Raw genomic sequence first — 24,543 nt, forward strand, 5'->3', positions numbered from 1 at the left:
TTGATGCACAACTTCAGCAAGACCTAAGAGAAATATTCCAGTCAATGAACTTGTGAGGGGATATGCTATCACAAGAAGCACGTCAGAATGTATTTATTATAGTATCAGCGACAGTTATCCGAAACGACTTCCATATCTACTTATAATTGCCAACTATTTTACAAGATTTTCCAGAAGCACAAGTTTTTGAATGTTTAACCAAAGCAATTAATAAGAATTTCCCTTTTCAACTTCCACAAATGACAAGTATGAAATTAATAAATTATTTATTTATGAACGTTACGAGCTCGTGTGACGTAAACATACAACACAATGCAGATTAACAATAAAGTTGCGACGACGACGATTGTCGTGACGATAATTATCGACTGTTTGGCGAGTGGAGACGTCGGGACACCTGCAGAAAGAAAAACGTTAAAGATTAAGACTGGCTTTTAACCGGTAACGACTTCTAGAAAATGGCCAGAGACAAGTTGTTTTTTGCTTTCAGTTAACAGTACAGCGAATGCTTTAGTTGAAAGACATACCTTCCGGTAAGGAGTCGTCAGATTCCGGCAACACTGCCGCTCCAGGGAAAAGCTCGGACTGCGGGGTACCTGGCGAACCCGGGAATATAAAGATGGGCCCAACGCTCACTATAGCAGTCGTGTTGTCGTCATCGTTTGTGGTTGTAGTAACAGCTGATCGTCGCTTTCTGACGTCAGTGTTATTGACGTCATCGGTATCGGGTACCGAGGAAGCCGAGCGCAGGATAACACCGTCTGCACCTGGACAAGCCTACGGGGATTTGTAAAAATTTGTTAAAGGACAAATGTATCTCAAGCTGGATATAGAAATTAAGTTCAAAGCAATCATAGGTTTTACTTGTTATGTTTACCACCAAATGAAACGATAAATTAGAACTCTCCCGCCCTAAACCAATCGAGCTTGCAAGGACATTTTAAAAGGTGGAGACTCCTGTTATACTAAAAGACCCTTCGTGCTTGGCCTGCTATTATTGCTTTGGAGAGAAGCAAGTCTCCAATACAAATACAGTAGGGTGGGGGAAGATGGGACACCTTGTCTCTATTTTTTCATCCCATTTAATCGATTTATAAAACTAGATTCTCACGACTCCTATAGACCATTGTTAAAAACACGATCAGAATATTTGGATATTATGTGCTAAAGGTGTCCCATCTTTCCCCACCCTACTATATAAAGAAGTGTGAAAACTACCAAACTTACCGAAAGTGTGCTAGGAATTGCAGACTTCATCGACCCGTGAATGTACATCATGTTACAACCCATCATCCTTGGAACTCGGAATGATACGCACACTGTCCCGCTTTGACCGTTGCGACCGAATGTAGTGGACAATATGTTGCTGCTACAACCCGCGGTGACCAACGAAACCGCATCAGAAGAACCTGGGGTGCTTGAGCAAGAAAGGGTCAGGCTGTACAAGTATAAAGCTTGGCCGGTCTGTAAAAAAGAGAATACGAAAGTGTTAGTGAAAGATTATAAAAAAAGTACTAAGTTGTTTAAGCCAGTCATATTTATTCGCTTTGTAAAAACATGATTAGGATAAACGTTGTTGCAATGTTTTTTTGATTACAAACTATTTGAGAATTTGTAACTTGGTACTATCTTATATAATAGCAAACCCAAAATCTTGGCAACATTAATCAAAACGAATGATAGTGGCATGTTTGCCCCAACCCGACCCATCTTGCCCCGACCCATCTTGCCCCAACCCGACCCAGTTTGCCCCAACCCGACCCAGTTTGCCCCAACCCGACCCAGTTTGCCCCAACCCGACCTACCACTCACCATTGTCGGGGTTTGTAACGATATAGTGAGATGAATCATCTCCGACACCGTGTAAGCAGCTCCTTCCTTCACACTGAACAATGGTGGACACGCACCGGGGCACGCAGATTGAACTTTGCAAAGTTCGGCCACCGCTTGTCGCATTACGGTGTCGCCTTTGACGATGCGTAGTGGTTCAACTCTGTAGATATAGTAGGATTTTCAGTTAAATATTGGAGTTCTGGTAGCAGCTATAAAACACTAGTGAGGTAAAGACAGAACTGTCTTAATTCCGTAAATATTGGTTTACTACCAACCAAGATGTAAAAAAAAACGTTAAACCGCCATCTATATTGGAAACTTTGCCTATGCAAACGAAGTCTTAAAAAAAACACGTTAAACCGCCTTCTATATTGGAAAGTTTACCTATGCAAACGAAGTCTTGTTTTTTTAAAATTTTTATCAATTTTACCAAAACGACCGATAATAGAAAGCGTGTTAAAATATACATACGTTGGTTGCAGTCTTGTAACGATGGAGTAGTTCTCGGTGTAGGAGCAAGTCCATCGAAAGATGGGGATTGGGACGTCGAATAAAACACCGTTCGTGTTCAACCAGATTTCGTTGGTGAAGCTATTCGTGTTAACAGTACCGGTGGTGGGCCCGCTGACTCTGGTACCACACCCAGTGAATGGGAGCGGAATAGAAATCGTATAGTAGCCGTTCACAGGGGAGGACACTGGAAAACAAAAAGGAAAATTAAACCGGTTAAAAAACAGTCGTTAATGAAATTACCGAACAAGTTTTAATGCCCTCGCAATTAAGAAAAACTATGGCATCTGCTGCTGTAACAAATTACAAATAACAAGTTAATGTTTTCGCAATTGAGAAAAAAGTAACAAATTGAGAAATTTGGTTAGTGTCTATTTAGTAAAGCCGTGGAACGCCAACCAAGAAAACGGGAAATGCACATGGAGGCTTTCAACCATACAGCGAAAGTGAAGCTTCCCAGAATTTAGTTTCTAAATATCCATTAAAGTAGGAGTAATGCCGTGGAACTTCAAACCAAGAAATTAGAAAGCATGGAGACTTTAAACCACACAGCACAAGTGAAGCTCCACCATAACAACTTACCTGCACACGCACTAGACATTGCGGTGCCGCCTTGCAGTAAAGAAGTAGGACCTTGACCCATGTAAATGTAGCTACCGGTTGTAGACATGGAATATTCGCGAACCAACTGCGCAGATACAGAAATAGTGATCGTGTTTTCACTGCAGGATAACGACGGGGCGGCTGGGAAGGAAAAAAGATTAGTAAAACCAACGGACGCCAGTTTTTCATATTATGTATAGGAAGTCTAAACATACAGCGGCAAACACACCACAGTTTTTAGTCTGGTGACGTGGCGCAGTGGTTACAGCGATCGTTTTAGGACAAAGCCCAGCGCTGCTACCATTGTGGTGCGTGGGCCCTAACCCAGGAACACTTGTGTTTAAATTCCGCTCCATTTATACTTACGTATCGTGCAGGTTTTCCCGAGAAAGCCGGAAGGACTCGTGCAATAGAAACCCGACGCGTGTTTGCACGATGGCACACATCTGCAATCATTCTGGCAAGGGTTGGGCGTGCATGCCCCTCGGTTTTGTTCTGGTGGGATCAATGTAGTAGTAACGCCACCAACTGCAACGCAAGTGCCCTGCCTGCATTCAGCGTTCAACGGACATTGGAAATTGTTCACGCAAGCAGCATTCGCCGAGTTGAAGCTCGAAAGCAGGAAACTGGAAAAGAAATGCATTTTATACATAAAGAACCTTCCGCGCGCACTTTCAACGGTTATTCGCCCAACTTTGAACACTTCGCACGTGTCCTTGTATAACCTACACAAGGTCGCTACCATTATCGTTTCACATAACATAGGAGCATGTACCATATTTACAGCTGTAACGGATCTATAATAACGAAAACCTCCACTTTCACAGAAGTATTTTTCGTTCTACCTTTTACATTAACCGCACATCTTGAACGACGTAAATAAACACATTACGCAACAAATCCTGGACTTACCTTAACAAAACGAGAACGAACATTTTAACTCAGCAAAAACGAAGCGCTTCGAGAACTTAACACGTAACAAAGGACAATAATACCACGTTGTTGCAGCGTTGCTTTATATAAGGCGGAGGGCTAATTATAATAAACGAAAAACGCCGCATTCCAGGCAAAATATTTTGATTGGGCAGTTATTTCCACACCGGTTCAGGATGTATGTGGGAACCTGTTTTATATTTTAAAGGAGTTAAATTCGGATCGTGTAGTTTTTTTGATGGATTTTTTTTGTAAATGTATGTGTCTTTGTAGTACAGTATAAGGTATAGCATAACTTCACGCATATAACTGACATATTTGTTGATTTTAAAGCTTTAAAAGTTTCTGTTTTTAGCTCGTGGAAAAATTTACCAGTTAATGGCATTCATGATTTATATGTTGCTGGTTTACTTGGTTTAAAACGTGCGAATTTATAAAACGAGTCGCGTAATTATGAACACGTATTTGAGACAAATTTTATTTTGCATGTGCACTTTATGAGGTACTTTCCCTGTAGGGGATTACCGATAATGTATTGCGTGTTAGAAGTTGGCCCACCTTTATTTGTCGCTTCGATTACAGTAGCAAAGATTTAAATATTTAAACAAAATGTATTTTAAACGAAAGGACAGAGATAAGCGCGGTTGCTACGCCGATAACTTATGGTTTTGGTAACTTAGGTAAAATTTTATAAATGAACGTAACTTACTTTATCTTTGCGTGGCTGGAAAACGTCAGTCGTTATAACACTATTGTTCTGTTTCATACACGTCGTGCCCACTTACAAGTTACCAAGTATGTTACTTTGTGGGTGATTATTTTTTGGGAGATTTTTTCTTTTTTTCTTGTATGGCTGATAATTTGGACAACCCATTAGTGACCACTGGGTTGATTCGCCTACAATGATGGCCGGGACCAGCCTTGAACCCATTACCTCTGGGTTACAGGCAGGCACGCTAACCACTTCGCCATGGCAGCGGTTAACAATATTAAGGTGCTAGTGATGAATCCTCTGTGACGTCACAGATAAGTATGTTCATAGTTTGGTTTGTGTATAGTGGTTAGCAATATAAAGTAGGGTGGGGGAAAGATGGGACATCATTTCATACTGTTTTCTCATGAGTACTATATATATCTGCAATCATGGTTTAGAAATAATAATTTTGTTTCCTTTGTTTATTTGCACGACAAAACACTTATCAGGTAACAAAATAAAAATATCTACATTGTGAAGATAGGCCCCAAACCTAAATTGCAGGGGAGGCAGGGATAGTTAGACACAATCCTATAAAAACACTACTTATTGGTTGTATTTTACTGATTAATGCCAAAAAAGATTGTGTGAAAAAATTCAGGGTAAGCGTGCCCACTCTGCCACCCTAGGTTTGGTGTCTATGATCGTAAAGCAATATTAACAAGGTTGTATCTCCCATTTGTTTCTCACTTCATTCTGATGGTGACATCATCAATGACATCATTGATGACATCATGCAGCGCCATAGAAAGCATAAAAATTGGAGAATAGCTCGAAAAAGTGATTGTCCCAAAACGCTTTGATGGAACTTAGGTTTAACAGTTTCCTCTGCAAATAGAATATATGTTATATTAGTGGTTCCCAAACTGTGTGTATGGCAACGCTCTATTCTATGTGGGTAAGGTCCCGCAGCATGGGTACTAGGATTTAGGCCAGGATCAGCTCATTACCCCAACACCCGGGCGACTACTGCTTGGACCTTACTAGTCTTTACACCCTGCCACTTGAAGTGCTAAGTGCTTACCATCATATTACATAATAAATCACGTTTTATTTGTTGTTTAATAAACAACTTTGTTTAACTTCATCCATAATTCCCTGTATTACTGATGGATGGCTTTTCCAGCAAATTTTTCTAAATACTTTGCAAAGAAATCAGTTTGAAAACCACTGCATTGCATTATTAATTACTTAATTGTTTGTCAAATATTAACTACCTCTCTGGATCTCCCAATTCTTCGGGTTTCTTCTTTGGCAAAAACTGGGAAAGTCTCCAAATTCTAAAAAAACATTTGTGCATTTAATTTAAATGTAAACATTATGTTTGGTCGTGACCCAGTGGTTAGCACGCTTGCCTCTAGCCCAAGGTGTAAGAAACAGAACAACTGTGTTACAACGACTGTTGTTGCTCTGCCATGCGAGTATAAACTAGTTACTTTCATTCATTTAACATCAGTATAAACAAGATAAAACACTCCACTTACTTTGGCAAACCTCCTTTTTCTTTTCTGTAAAAACAATCATTATGGTTAGAATTAAAGTATTTAATGTTAGCAATATAATAAATACTTTTTGATAAACAAACTTGTTGTAAAACAAAATTTTCTCTTTTTAACAAGTAGTAGTTGGCAATACGTTTAATGTGTTATTTGGTTTGTTTTAGAAAAAAAGTAATATGCTGTGGGGACCAGCAGAAAATTTTCGCAGTTTGGTGGTTAGGAACCACTAGAGTGGATTATATTTTTTTGCAGAGATACATTTTCAAAGCAAAATAAGCTAAATTTACCTCACAAAATTTGACTATTTTGTTTTCAATATATTTACCTTGGTTTACATGGATGCTTTGCGTTTGCTACTGCGTCTTTGTAAATATTTGACGTTAGAAACCTTTTGTACGAATCTTTTCTCATTAGTGTGTATATATGATCGAGCGCGGCATCAAAAATATACCGAGACTTGGCTTGTTTTAGTTCCTGCTTTACGTGCTTAACAACCTGAGTGTCGATGTTCACTGGAGTACTTCCATTTGGAGATATGTAATCGCTGTGAAAAGTAGAATATTAATAATAACTTCTATTTGTCTCTTCGATTACGGTAGCGAAGATTTAGAAATATTTTAAGCGAAAAGACAGGATATAGCGACAAAATAACAGTTGTTAAAACATGTTTACAGTTAAAAACATATTTACATTTAGTTGGAAGAAAAAGACATGGTCGCTACACCTAACGGACACACAAGCCATTTATTTTAATTAAGTTAAACTTCTAATAGAAACAAAAGTGTGCATAAAGACACAACCCGTACAATGGGGGGGTCGTGTCTTTATGCAGAAAATGGTTATATGTTTATAAGATAAAAGTTTGGAACCCAATTTTTTAGTTAACAATTTTATCACAATTTTTATTAGTGTATGAAACATATGGTGCATGAAACAAAACACTTGTGTTATAACGACTGTCATTTCCCAAATAAGTCACATAGGTGGTAACTCATAAGCGGGCACGAGGTGTATGAAACAGAACACCCATGTTATACCGTAGTCCCATTCATTCACTCTTACTTAAATATAGCCTTGATGAGTTGATCGACTTCCTTTTCTTTGGAACACTTCAAGTACATGACCTCGCAATAAAAATTCAAGTTTTCGTCGCTGAACTCCTTTTTTAAATGCTCTTCAAAATACTGTTGGCCAAGATCACTTTGTATGAGCATTTCAAAACTCAAGGCCCAACTTTTGGCCTCCAGTTTATAAGGGCCTGGTCCTCTGAATGAAAGGAAAAGTTTAAAATACAGAACACCTGTGTTTTAACAACTGTAGTTGCCTCATTATCAGGGTATATCAGTTAATTTATTCATTTTATACATGGTAACTTGTAAGCGGGCACGAGATGTACGAAACAGAACACCTGTGTTATAATGACTGTTGTTGCCCGCCATGCGAGAATTAATTCTTTACACTGAACATATTTGTTAAGAACATGCGTAAAACAAATAAATTATAGCCATTCTGGTATTTTTTTTTGTACTAATAAGTTTTATTTTTTACTGTTTAACTCCACAATGCTTTATGTAATGTGTAATAACTTGTTTGTTTTTGTTTACAGAAGTTAGATAATTGTTAGTTTGTTCTTACGGTTGTGGCCAGGAGTCTCTTAATGTATCAGCTCTCCATGGGTTGTAATACATCTCATCCTGGAATAAGGGGTCAATGCTCACCCACTCGGTGCAAACAGTGAGGATCCTGAAGTGAGGAGTGGAAAGTAATGACATTATATCAATTATATCCATAGACAATATATCAAAAATTATAAATTTGTGAGAAGTGAAAAGTATTATATCCTGAAGTTAAGAGTTGAAAGCACTAAATCAATGAAGGTAATTAAAGTTTCGTGACATTAAGCTCTATAGGAAATCCTACCGTGTGGCACAGTAGGATTCAAGCCAGAGTTGGTCCATCACCCCAACATTGTATATGCACATTTTATTCTATATGGGTGAGGTCCTATAGTAAGACACGCCATTGGACTTGCGATTTAACCAGAGTTGCCCATTACCCCAAAACCTAGAAATTGTACTTAAACTTGTCTAACAAAGCTATAGTTCTATTTACCTTGAACAACTTGTAGCTAAAACTTTGGACGGAGATTTTCCTGGATTTTTTTTCTTCTCTTTTTTACCTGAAAATAAATGGCCCTTTTGAGTTGTCCAAATTCTTAGTCATACATTAAAATAGTCCTACAAAGTTACATAGGTGGTAACTTGTAAGCAGATACAAGGTGTATGAAACAGAACACACTTGTTATAACGGCTGCCATTGCCCCACAATGCGAGGATAAATACATATGTGGTAACATACGTGATAAACACGTGTTAAAGCGGGCATGAGGTGTATAAAACAGATCGCTTACATTATAACGGCTGTTGTTATTCCGCCAGGCAATGAAAATATGTTACATTTATTAATACTATACATTTATGCGTATACCAAACACCATCTAGCAAAAAGTAATAATTTTCATTCATTCATTAAAACTCACTTTTATCATTTGCCCTTGGGTAAGAAGTAAATTTCCTATTCATTCCTCTAATAGCAGTCGCCCATGTGTTTGCTTTTATGTTTCCAACTTGTTTCTGATACATTTGCGGTCGGTTAACTCTCCAAAACGCAAACTCTTGCCATCTTTTAATTGCTTGGTCCACTGCACAGCACTGCTGTAGTAAACTGGACAAAACATTGATAAAATAACTTTAGAATTATGCTAACTAAAAAGAAATTGATATTTTAGTTGGAGTAATAGCAAATCCTGGTCTAAATCTCAGGCCCCATGGCGTGCCTTGCTGTAGGACCTCACCCATATAGAATAGAATGTGCATATACAATGTTGGGGTAATGGGCCAACTCTGGCCTAAATCCTAGGACCCATGGCATGCCTCACTGTAGGACCTCAACCATATAGAATAGAATGTTCATATACAATGTTGAGGTAATATGAGCCAACTCTGGCCTAAATCTCAGGTGCCATGGTGTGCCTCACTGTAGGACCTTACCCATATAGAATAGAATGTGCATATACAATGTTGGGGTAATGGGCCAACTCTGGCCTAAATCCTAGGACCCATGGCATGCCTCACTGTAGGACCTCAGCCGTATAAAATAAGATAAGGTAACTCTTTCAAGGGAACATCTCCCATCCATTACCAATAAAACCCTTGCCGCCTTCGGGGAAGTGACAGGCTTCAACATCTAGTGGGGTGGGATAGGGTGTTCTGTTTCATACACCTCGTGCCAACATTATAGATTCAACATTTAAATTATTGAGATTTAAGATTCTAATTTACTTTTCTTTAATAGCTGTTGAACTCTTGACAAAATTCCATCGACTAGTCATGTTTTTCTCAAGTTTTCCAAGGTATTTCTGCATAAAATGTAAGTCTGTTATACAAATACTTCGTAAAATTCCACCTTTAGAACATAATATCCAAACATCCGAATCGTGTTTTAAACAATTAGTTTTAAACAATATTTTGAATGTTCTTTGTTTACTAACGAATGGAACGAGAAAATAGAATGTAAAGGTGTCCCATATTCCCCTATTCTACTTTATTATAAAAAAGCGGCAAGCCTTGAATAGCTTAGAGTTATGGATGCTCACTATAACTACTGTTTGACAGCCCGCGATAGTTCAGGGTTACACTTATTTAATGAAGATGTAGTTTAAAATTAGCTATAAAACATTGTTATGTTTCATACACCTCATGCGTGTTTATAAGTTACTACGTCACTATGTTGGTGTTTAATAGGTTTATAACTTACTGATTCATATTCTTCCAGTGGATTTTCCTGACTGTGTTGTTCTCGTGATAGTAAATGGCAAGCTGGAAGCAAAACAACAAGTCAAAACTGTTCCTGTGCAAACTGATCTACATTTTGAAGTATGTGTAATGGTTAAGTGTTGCAAACTAATATGGGTTGGAGTTATTGGTGTTAAGTCTTTTGAAACAGGACTTAACGCTCTCGGTTGATACTGCTAGGCATAAGTGTTCTTGGGCAAGACACCTTACGAACATGACTCCAACCCAGTTGTGACTTGCTTACATGTTGTGTTTGTTGTCATATATATAAATCTCAGGTCCCATGCCATGCCTCATTGTAGGACCTCACCCATAGAAAAAGATAACAAACACTGACATGCACATCTTGTATATTAACCCTACCGTGATCAGTTTCTGTAGGTGATAATGTCTCTGTTGGCCAATAGAAAGGACTCTAATAAAATATGCAAGGTATGCAAAAGGTTTCCTTTTCAACCTTACAAGGCGATTGCTAGCTTATAATACTAGGCTACAGTGACATTCATTATAACACGGGTGTTCTGTTTCATACACCTCGTGCCCGCTTACAAGTTACTACGTATGTAACTTTGTGGTTATAATCTTTTTTGTTTTTAAAAATTAACTTTTATGTAAAATAGTGTATTCCATTATAACACTTGCCACTTTTTTTATTTTAAGTCATAATCACCTGGAATCTGTAAAGAACCGATTCGTCTTGATCCCCCACTGTAATGTTAGAGATATCCCAACCAAACCTACAGGGGTAGATGTACCCAAGCTTGCATAGTAATGTGGCCAAGTGGGATGCCTCTGTGGTAAGGTATAAATGGAAAATATAATTTATTCAACTAAAATGTTGTAAGTTATAAATCCAGGCACTGAGCACAGTTGGTTAGCGCGCCTGCCTTTAACCCAGAGGTAATGGGTTCAAGGCTCGTAGTAGCCAAGTGAAATGCCTCTGTGGTAAGGTATGAACAACTTAGTTAACTACATTTGTAAATAAGTAGTTTTTCTGCAGGACTTAATTTAACAAAGAAAAAGTTTTGAAAATTTAAAAAATGGGGCGTAATCAATGAATGTAACTTGTTTATCCTGGCATGACAGGGCAACGACAGTCGTTATAACACGGGTGTTCTGTTTCATACATCTCGTGCCCGTTTGCAAGTTACCGTGTATGTAACTTTGTGGTTGATTATTTTAACGTATGATCATAATAGACGATATAGGCAAAGCACAATTGTATAACCATGTCATTTTGGCAGACATTGCTACCATTGTGGGTGTATATGTTATAGCTGCTAACAAATACGTTAAGCATTTTTGGTAGAAGTGTTGCTTTGGGCACAATGGTTCATTTAACCTAATGTATTCACATATATTACCGGACTTTGATGTTATTTCCAGATTCTTCATCAACCATTCTACTAAAGCTGCTGACGTAAATGCGTCAGGTACCCCATATTTGTGACACTCCAGTTTAGAAGTACATGCAGATTTGCTGGCTTCTTCGCTGATGGTTGAAGGCATTTGCATTGTGGTTCTGATGCTCTCTTTCTCCCATTGCATGAGCAATATAAGTGCAGAAATCTGGGAAAGTTTTGGCTTAATTGAATTTGGAAGTCTACAGTGAAATTCTACAATATAATTTTTGAGTTTTGAATTCTACAGTGAAATTCTACTTTTTGAGTTTTGAATTCTACAGTGAAATTCTACTTTTTGAGTTTTGAATTCTACAGTGAAATTCTACTTTTTGAGTTTTGAATTCTACAGTATAGAAGAAGTGATGAGTCTACAAGTGTGTAGAAGTTAAGAACCATTGCAGGAAAGACAGTCGGTATGCAAATTAGTTGGGAGTTCTAGGTTTTTGGCAGAAAAAGTTGCCCTGGTAATTGGGGAACTCTGGCTTGGCCAAACTTAGAATCAGCAAAAATGAACGAAAGTCGTTATAGCCTGAGTGCCTTGTTCCATACACTTCATGCCCGCTTACAAGTTACCACGTATGTAACTTGCTAGTTCTTGCATGGTGGGGCAACGACAGTCGTTATAAGACGGGTGTTCTGTTCCATACACTTCATCCCGCTTACGAGTTAACATGTATGTAATTTATTTATCCTCGCATGGCGGGGCAATGGCAGTCGTTATAACACGGGTGTTCTGTTCCATACACCTCGTGCCCGCTTACGAGTTACCGCGTGTGTAACTTATTTATGTATCCTTGCATGGCGTGTGCCCTGTTTTGTACACCTTATGTCAGCTTTACGAGTCCGCATAACTTTGATATTCTATATGCAGCTTTACCTTCGTATAAACGTATTGACGAGGTGGGAACTTCAAGTCTTGTCCATCAGCTACGCTATCGCCTTCCTATTAGAATGTATTGATATCAGGATCATTATTGAGGAGTAAATGTAACTTGTTTATCCTCGCATGGCCGGAAAATGGTAGTCGTTAAACACGGGTGTTCTGTATCATACACCTCATGCCCGCTTACAAGTTACCAAGTATGTAACTTTGTTTTTGATTTTAACCACTGATTTGGAGCAAAAGCCGTTAAGTGTCTTTCCTTAGTACAAATACACCCACAATGTTATAGCAGTCTCAATGCCACAACCTCCGGTATAAAGGTCCACTCGTGCCACAGCGACTAACAGTTATGTAATTTGACAATAAAGTAACTTAGTTATGTACATATACTGAACTACACCAATATATTGATCTCGGTTTTATAAAAAAAGTCAACTCTTACATTATGCTCCAATGTTTCAACGTTGAGTGTAACTTCGTTAGCTTTTCCACTGCCTACTATCATCTCTCCGTCTTTGTCTATTCAATATAACGTTGTATGAATTATAAAGTGAAATATCTAACGAATTTGTGGGTATACGAATGAATAAATGAATGCATTATCCTCGCATGGCGGGGCAACAACAGTCGTTATAACACGGGTGTTTTGTTTTATACACCTCGTGCCCGCTTACAAGTTACCACCTATGTAACTTGTTTATCCTCGCATGGCGGGGCAACGGCAGTCGTTATGACATGGGTATTCTGTTTCATACACCTCGTACCCGCTTATGAGTTACCATGTATGTAACTTTTATTCATTCTCGCATGGCGGAGCAACGACATTCGTTGCTACACAAGTATTCCTCCCATACTTAAATGAGTAAGTGTATGATACGTACCAAATGCTGGAGTTATCAGCGCTCCTTCAAACGCTCGCTTCCAAGTTGTTATGGCCCATTGCGAGCCACGTCGAGCTGACGTCATCGTGACGTCACAGTACCCTACTAATTATTTAACCTTCAAAATAAAAATTAAATTCGTTTAATAAGTTTATAGTACTGTGGGGTAAGATGGGCTCCGCTAGCACATAATATAGTAGGGTGGGGGAAGGTGGGACACCTTTAGCACACAATATCCAAATATCCTGGTCGTTTTTTTATCAATTAACAACGGCCTATGGAAGTCGTGAAGAAACGGTTTTATAATTCTTTGAATGTTCTTTGTTTACTGGGACGAGAAATCAAATGAAAAGGTGTCCCATCTTTCCCCACCCTACTATATATATGCGCATCCCATATTTCCTAATCGTATTTTTAACAATTAACATAATATAATTTTTAAAAACAATAACGATATTTGTCGAAACAAACGTTTCAATTGTTCCTTTCGCTGCGAACATTCGCGTGGACAATCCAGAATTCGTATTACGTTTCGTCTGTATACAAACCATAGGCAATTGTCCGCATTTTAATCTATGTCATCCATTCGTGTGTTTTGAGCATGGAGTGTTAATATTCCGCATGGCATAACATTGAAGTAGCAGGTTTAATATGACACGATGCATCTGGTCGTCAACGTTTTATAAGACAACAGTTGTTTCACGTTGTTAGGTTGGGGCAAAATAGTCCATGTTATCTTTCTCTTTTAACTCATTTGGTGGTAAACAAAAACTATACGTTAGTATAGTAGGGTGGGGGAAGACAGGACACCTTCACCTCTATTTTCTCGCCCCGTTTAGTAGTAAACAAAGAACATTCAAGAAATTATAAAACTAAATGCCCCTGACTCCCATTGACCGTTAGTTATTGTTTAAAACACGATCAGAATATTTAGATATTATGTGCTAAAAGTGTCCCATCTTCTCCCACCCTACTATATATAATGTCCCACATTTAGAGTCGTGAGAATACGGTTATAATTCTATAAATATTCTTTGTTGAATACCAAATGGGACGATGTGTCCTCAAACTCAATCTGCTACTTTATACACATGGGCCAACTTACCTAAACTCTTTATATGGTAGGGCGGGAGAAGATGGGACACCTTTACATTCTATTTCTCGTTAGCTGTTTAAAACACGGTCAAGATATTTGGATATTAGGTACTAAAGTATCCCGTCTTCCCCCACTCTATTATATTGTCAGTATAAAAAGTTGCTGCTGATAGAAACAAATCCTCGCATTCCTAAAGTTCAAGTCGCCTCCCTACGTGTTAAATAAACACTAGCAGCCACACAGCATTAATATTAAGCAAGCCCGCCTTAATAATAACGTTCTTCGCAGCACAATAGCTATTTAACTAAATACCGCCATCCATAAAACGTTAAAATATTGATACGACGCTTGTATAAGATGCTGACCCGACGTATAGTTGTGAAAAAACTTAAAACGAAGCAAAAGTCACTTCTACAATTGCTCTACGTATATATAGTAGGGTGGGGGAAGATGGGACACCTCTTTATTCTATTTTTTATGTTGTGAGGATACAGTTTTATAATTCATTAAATGTTCTTTGTTTACTACCAAATGTGACAAGAAAATAGAGTGAAAAGGTGTCTCATCTTCCCCCGCTCTACTATATTATATATTACCCTCTACATATCCCATTAACTTGTATATGACCTTCTTTATACTTAACTTCCATTTCCTATATTTCTAACTGCTCAACTATACGACCATTTACTACGCTCTACTTATAAAACATAAGCCTTTCAAATATCGATATTGTAACATCGCATACAGGCAGAGATATCCATCTCCAGATACTACGTTGTCAGTCTGCTGTAACCTCTTACGGACCACGGCAGAGCCATAAAAATAATTACTCCGTGCAAATCCGGATAAGACACCAATGCAATGCGCGGTAATGGCCGTGAAAGCGACTGAGTTCCCTGATATTGAGTGTTCCAGTCATAGTGTGTAGAATCAAAATATGTCGCGCCTCAATTGCTCAATTGCTTGGGCGTATATAGTAGGGTGGGGGAAAGATGGGACACCTATTCGTTATATTTTCTTGTCCTATATGGTAGTAAACAAAAAAACATTCGAAGAATTATAAAACCATATCCTCACGACTCCCATAGATAGTTGTTAATTGTTTAAAACACGATCAGAATATTTTGATATTATGTCCTTAAAGATGTCCCATCTTACCCCATTCTACTATATACAAATAATGAGTAATGTAGACGTGAAAAACAAAAAGGAAAACGTTAGCACCAATTACGTAGCTCTGTTTATTAAAATTGGTAAACTGGCCAGAGTGTTGATTACGTTTAACCCCCAAAACTAAAGAAAGTCGCATCAAACGTTCTAAATTATGGTTTACAAATGCTCAAAAATGTAGAAGTAACAACAACAGCGAAAACATAAGCACCAGTGTAACAGCATTCGGACATCGTTTAAAAGGATCAGAAAGAATTCCAAAGTAGCTCAAAGTAGTCCATATTGACTGCTAACAATTATCGCAACTATAGAATCGAGTCATACGTTATAAATTACAGCATCAAAATGCTTAGCACTGCACACGAAAACATCAACAAGTAAAACACAGGCACCAGTGTGATACCGCCGCTCACACATGCTTTATATTTCTCATAATTAAGTTCTCTAACCGCGCAAACTTGGTTAAGTTGGCATTGCTTATCACAAGTAGCAAAGTTGTACGACACGGAATTGATCTCAGAAAACTTTTGCAACATCTTTGTATCTTCTGATGTTTGATCCGAAACGTCAGCGGATGCGAGTCTCTTGCTTAATGCATCCCATGAGGAGGTTGTGAGGTCCGGAAGTTCAAAAGCAGACGTTGCTCTGTATTCTTCTAGCCAGTCTGCTCTTCCGTTATTATTCGCGTCCGGTAGGTTTAGATAATACTGTACGTAATCCTGTAAAATGTGAATTGGATTTTTAAACTGTATCTTGTAAGTACGCAATTAAACCACGGGGATATAGCTTCGAGGCTCGGCGCTGCTACTTTTTTATGCCATAGAGCGGTCACTCATGGCTTGTATAATTTGTCAGTCGTACACCAAAACATCACCCACAAAGTTATATATATTATGTTGTAACCGGCAGCACGAGGTGCATGAAACAGAATAAAACCTGTGCTATAACGACTATCGTTGTCTCACAATGCGAGGATAAATAAGTTACATGATGCATGGTAACTTGTAAGTGGGCACAAGGTGTATCAAACAGAACACCCGTGCTATAACGACTGTCGTTTCCCCGCCATACGAGGATAAATAAGTTACATACGTGGTAACTTGTAAGCAGACACGATGTGTATGAAACAGAACACCCGTGCTATAACGACTGTCGTTGCCCCGCCATGCGAGAATAAATAAGTTGAATACTTTAACTTAACTTTATCCATTTTTTGACCACAGTAAATTGTATACAGAAAATACTAATTATTCTATTTTTTTACCTATATTTTAAGTAAACCTACCGTTGGTATCATAGTCGTAACATCGTATTCAAACAACCTGACACCGGGGTTGTTCGCCCCATCCTTAGCGCCTGGTAGTGTCGTCATCCATGGTGTAACGCCTGGAGCTATCAGTAGGTTGGATATCTGTATGGGGGTTGTATGTAGTTATATAGTAGGGTGGGGGGATGGACACCTTTAACACATAATATCTAAATATCTGGATCCACGGCCTACTAGAGATATGTTTACACCCAAACAATGGATAACAATTGGATAATAATGATGGTTGTGACGTAAAATAGGCCTTCTAATTTCAAACGTAAAATGTGAATTATCAGGCCGTATCTCTAGTAGGCCGTGCTGGATCGTGTTTTGAACAATTAACAATTAACGGTCTATAGAAGTCGTGAGGATACGGTTTTATAATTCTTTTAATGTTCTTCGTTTATACTACCAAATGACGTGTGTCTTATCTTGTCACCGAAGCGTAACAGAGCGAATTGATTGTTTAAAAAGGGCGGCTCCGTACCAGTATGTATTTTAAATATGGTAGGGTGGGGGAAGATGGGACACCTTTTGATCCTATTTTTTTCGTCGCATTTGATAGTAAACAAAGAACATTCATAGAATTATAAAACCGTATCGCACGACTCCCATAGACCGTTGTTCATTGTTTAAACGCGATCAGGATATTTAAAGAGTATGTGCCAAAGTTGTCCCATCTTCCCTACTATATATATTATATAATATATATACTTACCGCTTTGTTATTTTCATCATAAAACATTCGAAACGTATCCGTATGGTGGTGGCCGAAAAATTGTCCGATTATGACATCACTGTATCTCCTTATGATGTCGACATAACGTTCATTGTATGACGGATAAAACCAGTATTTGTAATCAACTAATTCAAAATGACCGGGTGGCACGTGACCGATGACGTATACCTACGTAATATACAAAAGTGAATTATAATTCTGTTTCAAATTTGAGTCCGCCACGCTTTCATTTGACAATTTCCCTTTTGTTCGGGCCATGAGTCCTTAGATTTGGGCCAGAGTTGGTACATTACCGTAACATTGTATATGCACATTCTATTCTATGGGTGAGATCCTACAGTGAGGCACGCCATGGGACCTGAGGTTTAGGCCAGAGTTGGCCATTACCCCAACATTGTATATGCACATTCTATTCTATACGGGTGAGGTCCTAGAGTGAGACACGCCATGGAACCTGGGATTTGGCCAAAGTTGGCTCATGGGAAATTATGTGCTAAAGGTGGCCCGTTTTCCCCCACCCTACCTACTATATGATTAATTTCAACTCCTACCTTCGCCGAGCCCGTCCTTGCTTGTTGAAGTTGGTTTTCAAACCACTTGAAATAACCCCCAGGATCCCCAGTACCATTCACACCATGGTTGCTGGTGTACCACACGTTTGTATTGAGGGAGATTAAGTTTACTTTAGTGGCAATTTCAACACTGTATTGGCCAGCTGTAACAAATAAATGAATAAAAGTAACTTATTTGTCCTCGCATGACGGGGCGATGACAGTCGTTATAACATGGGTGTTCTGTTTCATACACCTCGTGCCCGCTTGCGAGTTACCACCTATGTAACTTATTTATTCTCGCATGGCATGCCACACTGTAGGACCTCACCCATATAGAATAGAATGTGCTTATACAATGTTGGGACAATGGGCCAACTCTGGTCTAAATCCCAGGTCCCGTGGCGTGCCTCACTGTAGGACCTCACCCATATAGAATAGAATGTGCATATACAATGTTGGGACAATGGGCCAACTCTGGTCTAAATCCCAGGTCCCGTGGCGTGCCTCACTGTAGGACCTCACCCATATAGAATAGAATGTGCTTATACAATGTTGGGACAATGGGCCAACTCTGGTCTAAATCCCAGGTCCCGTGGCGTGCCTCACTGTAGGACCTCACCCATATAGAATAGAATGTGCTTATACAATGTTGGGACAATGGGCCAACTCTGGTCTAAACCCCAGGTACCATGGCATGCCTCACTGTAGGACCTCACCCATGTAGAATAGAACGTGCATATACAATGTTGGAGTAATGGGCAACTCTGGTCTAAACCCCAGGTCCCATGGTGTGCCTCACTGTAGGACCTCACCCATATAGAACAATTTATGACAACATAAATACTAACTTGAATTGAACATTTGGAACTGCTCCTCTGTCATCCAATCTCTCCAATACTCAGCTACATTAGACAGTATATAACTTGGTCCCGGAGGTATTTGGCTTTTGTGGTGGTAGTCATGATTCCCGAGGCAGGCGTGGACTGTCGTGTTAGGGAAAGTCCCCTTTATGAGATCGGTCAAGTTACGAATAGTTTCAAGGACCAACTCCGTGCCCAAGTATTTGTCCTCGTCTGATGTGTGTAGGGTATCGTCTCTGTGAAGATAGTAAAATATGAAATTATAAATGATATTTATTTTCTTCGCATGGCGGACAACGACATTAGCTATAACACGGGTGGGGGAAGATGGGACAACTTTTCACTCTGTTTTCTCTTCCCATTTGGTAGTAAACAAAGACTACGACCTATATACTTATTATACTAACCCTGTCCATAGGATAAAGTCCGGATCGCCTTCGATATTCTTCATTGCACTGATAGCCGACTGTACAAGTCGCCATGGTGAGTCGCATCTGTAATTACAATATATGGTTCAGAGTCTTTAGAATATATGTAGGAAGATTCAAATGAAGTTTATCAAAATGTGCATTGTTGTTTCTTATAATGTTCCCTGTCTTGTCATGATCATGAACGCATTATTGAATGAATGTTACTTATTTATCCTCGCAAGGTGGGGAGCGTTGTCCGCCATGCGAGGATATATAAGTTACATACGTGGTAACTCGTAAGCAGGCACGAGGTGTATGAAACAGTACACCCGTGTTATAACGACTGTCGTTGTCCGCCATGCGAGGATAAATAAGTTACATACGTGGTAACTCGTAAGCAGGCACGAGGTGTATGAAACAGTACACCCGTGTTATAATGACTGTCGTTGCCCCGCCATGCGAGGATGAATAAGTTATATTCATTCAACCTGTAATCGCCGAAAGGTCCAGCGTCCATCGTGTTCTCACCAAACGACGAAGGACAGATAGTGTTAGCATCAATCTTTGTTTCGTCATAATAGAAATCTAGATGTAGATCCGTGACGTGCCAAAATTTTCCATTGTTTACCCTGGCGTGTAATGACGTCACAAATAGAAATGACGTCAGAAGTAACGTGACTTCATTTGATAAAAACTTCATATTTGTATTTAGCACTATAAAAACAGAGGTAGATTTACTATCAAATAAAAACGTTCTACTGTTTGAATGGATCGTTGAAATTAACGACTGTAACATATAGTAGGTTGGGGTAATATGGGACACTTTTCTCTCTTTTTTTTCCTTTTCTCATTTGGTGGTAAACAAGTTAAAATCAAAGAATTATAACTCCATATCCTCACGATTTCCATCGGGCGTTAACTGTTTAAATCATTGTCAGGATATTTGGATATTACGTGCTAAAGTTGTTCCATCTTACCCCACAGTAGGCTACTACTTATTTAACCTTGCATCGTGGGGATTCTACTAAGCATAAGTTATAACGCGTAGGTTGCGAATAAGCTGACGCTGTTTTAACGACTTCCTCATGTGTAAATAGGAACTATATTTACGCTATGCTTCATATATACGGATAGTAAACTATATGGAACCTGTTCTATACTGGGTAATGGGCAAATTGTGGCCTAAATCCCAGGTCCCGTTGGGGTGCCTCACTGTAGGACCTCACCCATATAGAATAGAATGTGCATAAACAATGTTAGGGTAATGGGACAACTCTGGTCTAAATCCCAAGTCCCATGGCATGCCTCACTGTAGGACCTTACCCATATAGAATAGAATGTGCATAAACAATGTTGGGGTAATGGGACAACTCTGGTCTAAATCCCAAGTCCCATGGCATGCCTCACTGTAGGACCTCACCCATATAGAATAGAATGTGCATATACAATGTTGGGGTAATGGGACAACTCTGGTCTCATTCTCGATTCGTATTCTGACATCACCCATACAAATAGAACTTGGACTAAATATATATGTATGTATATGGAATTACAAGGGTTATTTCACTACGGAGGCGGGGTGCTGTACAAGCCAACCAAGCCAATATTTTTGAGAATATCTATAAAAGAATAAAATTAACTTGTCCCATCGTCGTGGGCGGTAAACGACAGTCGGTACAACACTGAAGTTCTGTTTCCCTCGTGCCTCGTGATTTTGTTTTTGTTTTTTGTATGGCTTACAATTTCGACAATGCATTAAAAGTGACTATTGGGTTCGAACAATTGCCGTTTTGCTCAATGACGCAACTTGACTGTTGCACACACCGTCTCCAAAGCAACGTTTAACAGGAAATCGAAAATCTTTATTCAGTATATGCATATAGGGATATCAACTACGTTTAAAAGTTACGATGTGTGCATAGTCTCCACCATGTAGATACCAGCTGCATACGCCTGTAAGTAACTGTGCTGTAACTGTACAAGTACTAGAATTACAAAACACAAAATACCAACTTCTATACAAGTACCAGAATACTTTTCACATTACTATAACCTAACATAACATATAGTAGGGTGGGGATAGATCGTGTTTTAAACAATTAACAACGGTCTATGGTAGTCGTGAGGATACGATTTTATAATTTGTTAAATGCTCTTTGTTTACCACCAAATGGGACAAGAAAGTAGAATGAAAAGGTGTCTTAACTTCCCCCAACCTACTATATTACATAACTTTTTTTACTTCTTCGAATGTTTAGCTACCCGTAATAACTAGCTGAGAAACAAAATCTAGCAGTACAGCATTGCACACGCACATCTGCAAACCTCTTTCTTTCTACCATTTGTTGGCAACCATGCTGGCACACCTTATACACATGCATGCGTTGTATACATTCAACATATGCTGTGACCCTTATGCTTAAATGCAATGTTTGTTCTTGGATTAATAAGTAATTGAACGAGATTTAACGTGTTTGCTCTGATTTGCGCCATTCATATTTAAGACTTAGACCACTCAAGTATAAATATTTGTTTTTGTGTAACATTATCGGTCATATATTTGATTAGATTTTTGTATTCAAATAAGTAAATGACTTTGTACAATGTTTTAGGCCCTTCTTCAAATTAGGTGTGCAACAGAACGCTTGCGTGTTACAACGACTGTCGTTGCCCCGCCATGCCATCAGAATAACAAGTTACATACGTGGTAACTTGTAAGCGGGCATAGAGTGTATGAAACAAAACACCCGTGTTATAACGACTACAGTTGCCCCGCCACACAAGGATAAATAAGTTGTATACATGGTAACTTGTAAGCTAGTTTCATTCATTCACCTAATTGTCTGTCCCCATGCGCATAAGGAAGCAGTTGGTATTTTATAATACCCTGTCTCATCCGCCATCATGCAATATAACATATAAACGCCTCGCTAAATCCTTTACCAGCAATACATTAAGGATATATATATAACTTTATGTAGGCAGTATATCACAACCCAATTAACTTCTAAACATACTATCCTCGTTATTTCTGTTTTCGGACCAGATTATAATTCTCTGGCATACAGTTGGAACATAACATTAGTTTTATTTCTTCGAATACAGCACAGAAAAGGACAAAACTAATTAAAACAACAAAAAAGGGAATCATAGCAGCAAAAGAACAGCCACCATGAAGATATTCTTTATTTTGTTGTTTGTTATAAACTCAATAGAAGCAAGGTCGCTCATGCCGAAGTCGCTGTAGGAATACAATGTAGAATATAATGCTTGTTGATTATAGGTCTAAATATATGAGGGCTGTATCCCATTCTGTATTTCTGGTATATAAGCTATATTAGTAGGATGGGAGGAGAAGGGACATCTCTTTCATTTTATTTTTTCGTCCCATTTGGTAGTAAACAAAGAATTATGAAACCGTATCATCACGAATCCCATATATAAACCGTTGTTAATTGTTTAAAATACGATCAGGATATTTATATATTATTTGTTAAAGGTGTCCCATCGTACCCCACAGTACACGCATATCGTAGATTACTAAAGCATGAATGACAAATCACGTTAAACGCCGTAGAATTCTTTTAAAATGACATGTTTTCTGTTTAAAAACTTATTTTCCATTTTTTCTATCAAACGGGACGATAAAACAGAATGAAAACTCTTGTCCGAACCTACCGCATTGCTAGTTATAGCTTTGTTGTTCTAGAGCCTCGTTCTCGCTTGTCAATCTCGATATCACCCGATCCAATGGTTTTCAGGCAGAAATTTGAGATCACAATAAAGGCATGGGCAAGTATGTACATTACGTTTATCAATCATGAAAAAACACAAAAAATAATCACCCACAAAGCTACATGCGTGGTAACTCGTAAGCAAGCACGAGGTGTATGAAACAGAACACCCGTGTTATAATAACTGTTGTTTTCCGGCCACACGAGAATAAAGCGAGTTACATCCATACAGGTCTTAATTACCAGAAGCTGTGGGGTAAACTTGATATTTGGGGAGGGAATGCTCCCGGCAATACAACCCGATTGTTATCTTTACATTCGAGTTTGTGTGGGAAGCATGGCTTCAGTTGTACCGGAAGACTCGGTGGTATGTGAATGTAACTTATGCCCCAATATACCCCCATACAACTACATAGTATAGGGTAGGCGTAGGGGAAGATAGGACACCTTTTTAGCCCATTTTCTCGTCCCATTTGGTGGTAAACAAAGAACATTTAAAGAATTGCTAAACCTCCTATATACCGTTGGTAATTGCTTAAAACACGATCAGGATATTTGGATATTATGTGCCAAAGGTGTGCCATCTTCTCCCACCCTACTATACTATACGGGAGAACGGCGCTATAATGTAATATTTTGACGTTTTACAACACCACAGATTACTTGTTCTTCAAACGCAACTACCTCAATAAACTACCGTTCCCCGGTTTCTATAACATTTCTATGAGCATATACTCCAAGAATGGCCGACGATTGGTTTGCGGCAGATTGCAATTACCTGTAATTGAGAAACCGTGAACTCTACACATTAAACTATACACACAATTTGACCAAGGATTACCATAACCAATTTATTACTTTAAACATTTTTGGAAAGTTTTTTTAATAAGAATGTAAATTTTGTGGTTGGTAGGATACGAATGTGGTTGTTCCGCAGTTATTTCATTTTATTGTTTTATTTGTATATTTGTATTTATGTATAGTGGGATGGGGGAAGTTGGGACACCTTTTAACTCTATTTTATCGTCCAACGTGGTAGTAAACAAGGAACATTCGAAGAATTATAAAACCGTATCCTCACGACTCCTATAGACCGTCGTTAATTGTTTAAAACACGATCAGGATACTCGGATATTTTGCGCCAAAGGTGTCCCAACTTACCCCATTCTACTATATTATTTTGTATAACAAAGATTTAAATATATTTTCATTCAACTTATGAGCGGAATTCCTGTCAAACAGAAAACACACATACCACTCCCTTATCTAAGTAACCTATTAAAGTGTGGTGTAACTTTTCAACGCGAATAAATTAAGCTTTGTGAAACTGAAAAGTTTATAGCACATGTCATCACAATGTAGTGTGCCTCACAGTAATTGCGTTAATGATTTTAAACCATGTTCACCAAGCGAAACAGACAGACTCATAAATGTAGTATCCCAGGGGTTTTGATGGGTAATCGACTTTTCTGTTCGGTTCGTCGTAGAAACCACTTCGCCCGTTACTGTTCTAAATAT

General features: G+C 38.6%; 4 protein-coding genes and 1 long non-coding RNA gene across 6 annotated transcripts; 2 read left to right on the plus strand and 3 right to left on the minus strand.

Moving 5' to 3' along the window:
- Positions 1 to 249: 249 nt before the first annotated feature.
- Positions 250 to 4,001, minus strand: LOC149732991 (uncharacterized). The gene is made up of 8 exons (XM_089883449.1): positions 3,859 to 4,001; positions 3,313 to 3,572; positions 2,926 to 3,087; positions 2,305 to 2,530; positions 1,813 to 1,993; positions 1,228 to 1,464; positions 528 to 777; positions 250 to 397 (listed from the first exon to the last, which is right to left on the minus strand). Exons 1-8 carry the CDS (start codon positions 3,879 to 3,881, stop codon positions 267 to 269), a joined length of 1,470 nt encoding a protein of 489 aa, XP_089739575.1. The 5' UTR covers positions 3,882 to 4,001; the 3' UTR covers positions 250 to 266.
- Positions 4,002 to 4,396: 395 nt separating this feature from the next.
- LOC149732992 (regulator of G protein signaling 6-like) lies at positions 4,397 to 13,292 on the minus strand. Its single transcript, XM_089883448.1, has 16 exons — positions 13,154 to 13,292; positions 12,715 to 12,791; positions 12,267 to 12,332; positions 11,351 to 11,555; positions 10,657 to 10,778; positions 10,350 to 10,401; positions 9,949 to 10,010; positions 9,474 to 9,550; positions 8,672 to 8,856; positions 8,245 to 8,311; positions 7,768 to 7,875; positions 7,195 to 7,398; positions 6,458 to 6,676; positions 6,118 to 6,141; positions 5,851 to 5,913; positions 4,397 to 5,461 (listed from the first exon to the last, which is right to left on the minus strand). Exons 1-16 carry the CDS (start codon positions 13,236 to 13,238, stop codon positions 5,449 to 5,451), a joined length of 1,629 nt encoding a protein of 542 aa, XP_089739574.1. The 5' UTR covers positions 13,239 to 13,292; the 3' UTR covers positions 4,397 to 5,448.
- On the plus strand, positions 8,826 to 11,646 carry LOC149732993 (uncharacterized). Of its 2 annotated transcripts, none has more exons than XR_016385582.1 (4): positions 8,826 to 9,544; positions 9,967 to 10,067; positions 10,647 to 10,788; positions 11,373 to 11,646. It is a non-coding gene; the product is annotated as an uncharacterized LOC149732993 (long non-coding RNA). The 2 variants fall into 2 exon arrangements; XR_016385581.1 differs by having other exon boundaries at positions 8,827 to 9,561.
- A 2,180-nt stretch (positions 13,293 to 15,472) lies between the features above and the next one.
- On the minus strand, positions 15,473 to 20,041 carry LOC149732994 (acid sphingomyelinase-like phosphodiesterase 3b). Its single transcript, XM_089882328.1, has 7 exons — positions 19,780 to 20,041; positions 19,289 to 19,375; positions 18,870 to 19,117; positions 18,019 to 18,182; positions 17,447 to 17,635; positions 16,705 to 16,830; positions 15,473 to 16,138 (listed from the first exon to the last, which is right to left on the minus strand). The coding sequence occupies exons 1-7, from the start codon at positions 19,989 to 19,991 to the stop codon at positions 15,752 to 15,754; spliced, it is 1,413 nt and encodes a 470-aa protein (XP_089738454.1). The 5' UTR covers positions 19,992 to 20,041; the 3' UTR covers positions 15,473 to 15,751.
- A 2,197-nt stretch (positions 20,042 to 22,238) lies between these two features.
- LOC149732995 (uncharacterized) lies at positions 22,239 to 23,927 on the plus strand. The gene is made up of 4 exons (XM_089883366.1): positions 22,239 to 22,534; positions 22,987 to 23,087; positions 23,258 to 23,392; positions 23,684 to 23,927. Exons 1-4 carry the CDS (start codon positions 22,464 to 22,466, stop codon positions 23,821 to 23,823), a joined length of 447 nt encoding a protein of 148 aa, XP_089739492.1. The 5' UTR covers positions 22,239 to 22,463; the 3' UTR covers positions 23,824 to 23,927.
- Positions 23,928 to 24,543: the final 616 nt, after the last annotated feature.

Source organism: Ciona robusta, chromosome 8 (assembly GCF_009617815.1).
Source record: "Ciona robusta chromosome 8, ASM961781v2".
Classification (NCBI taxonomy): Eukaryota; Metazoa; Chordata; class Ascidiacea; order Phlebobranchia; family Cionidae; genus Ciona; species Ciona robusta.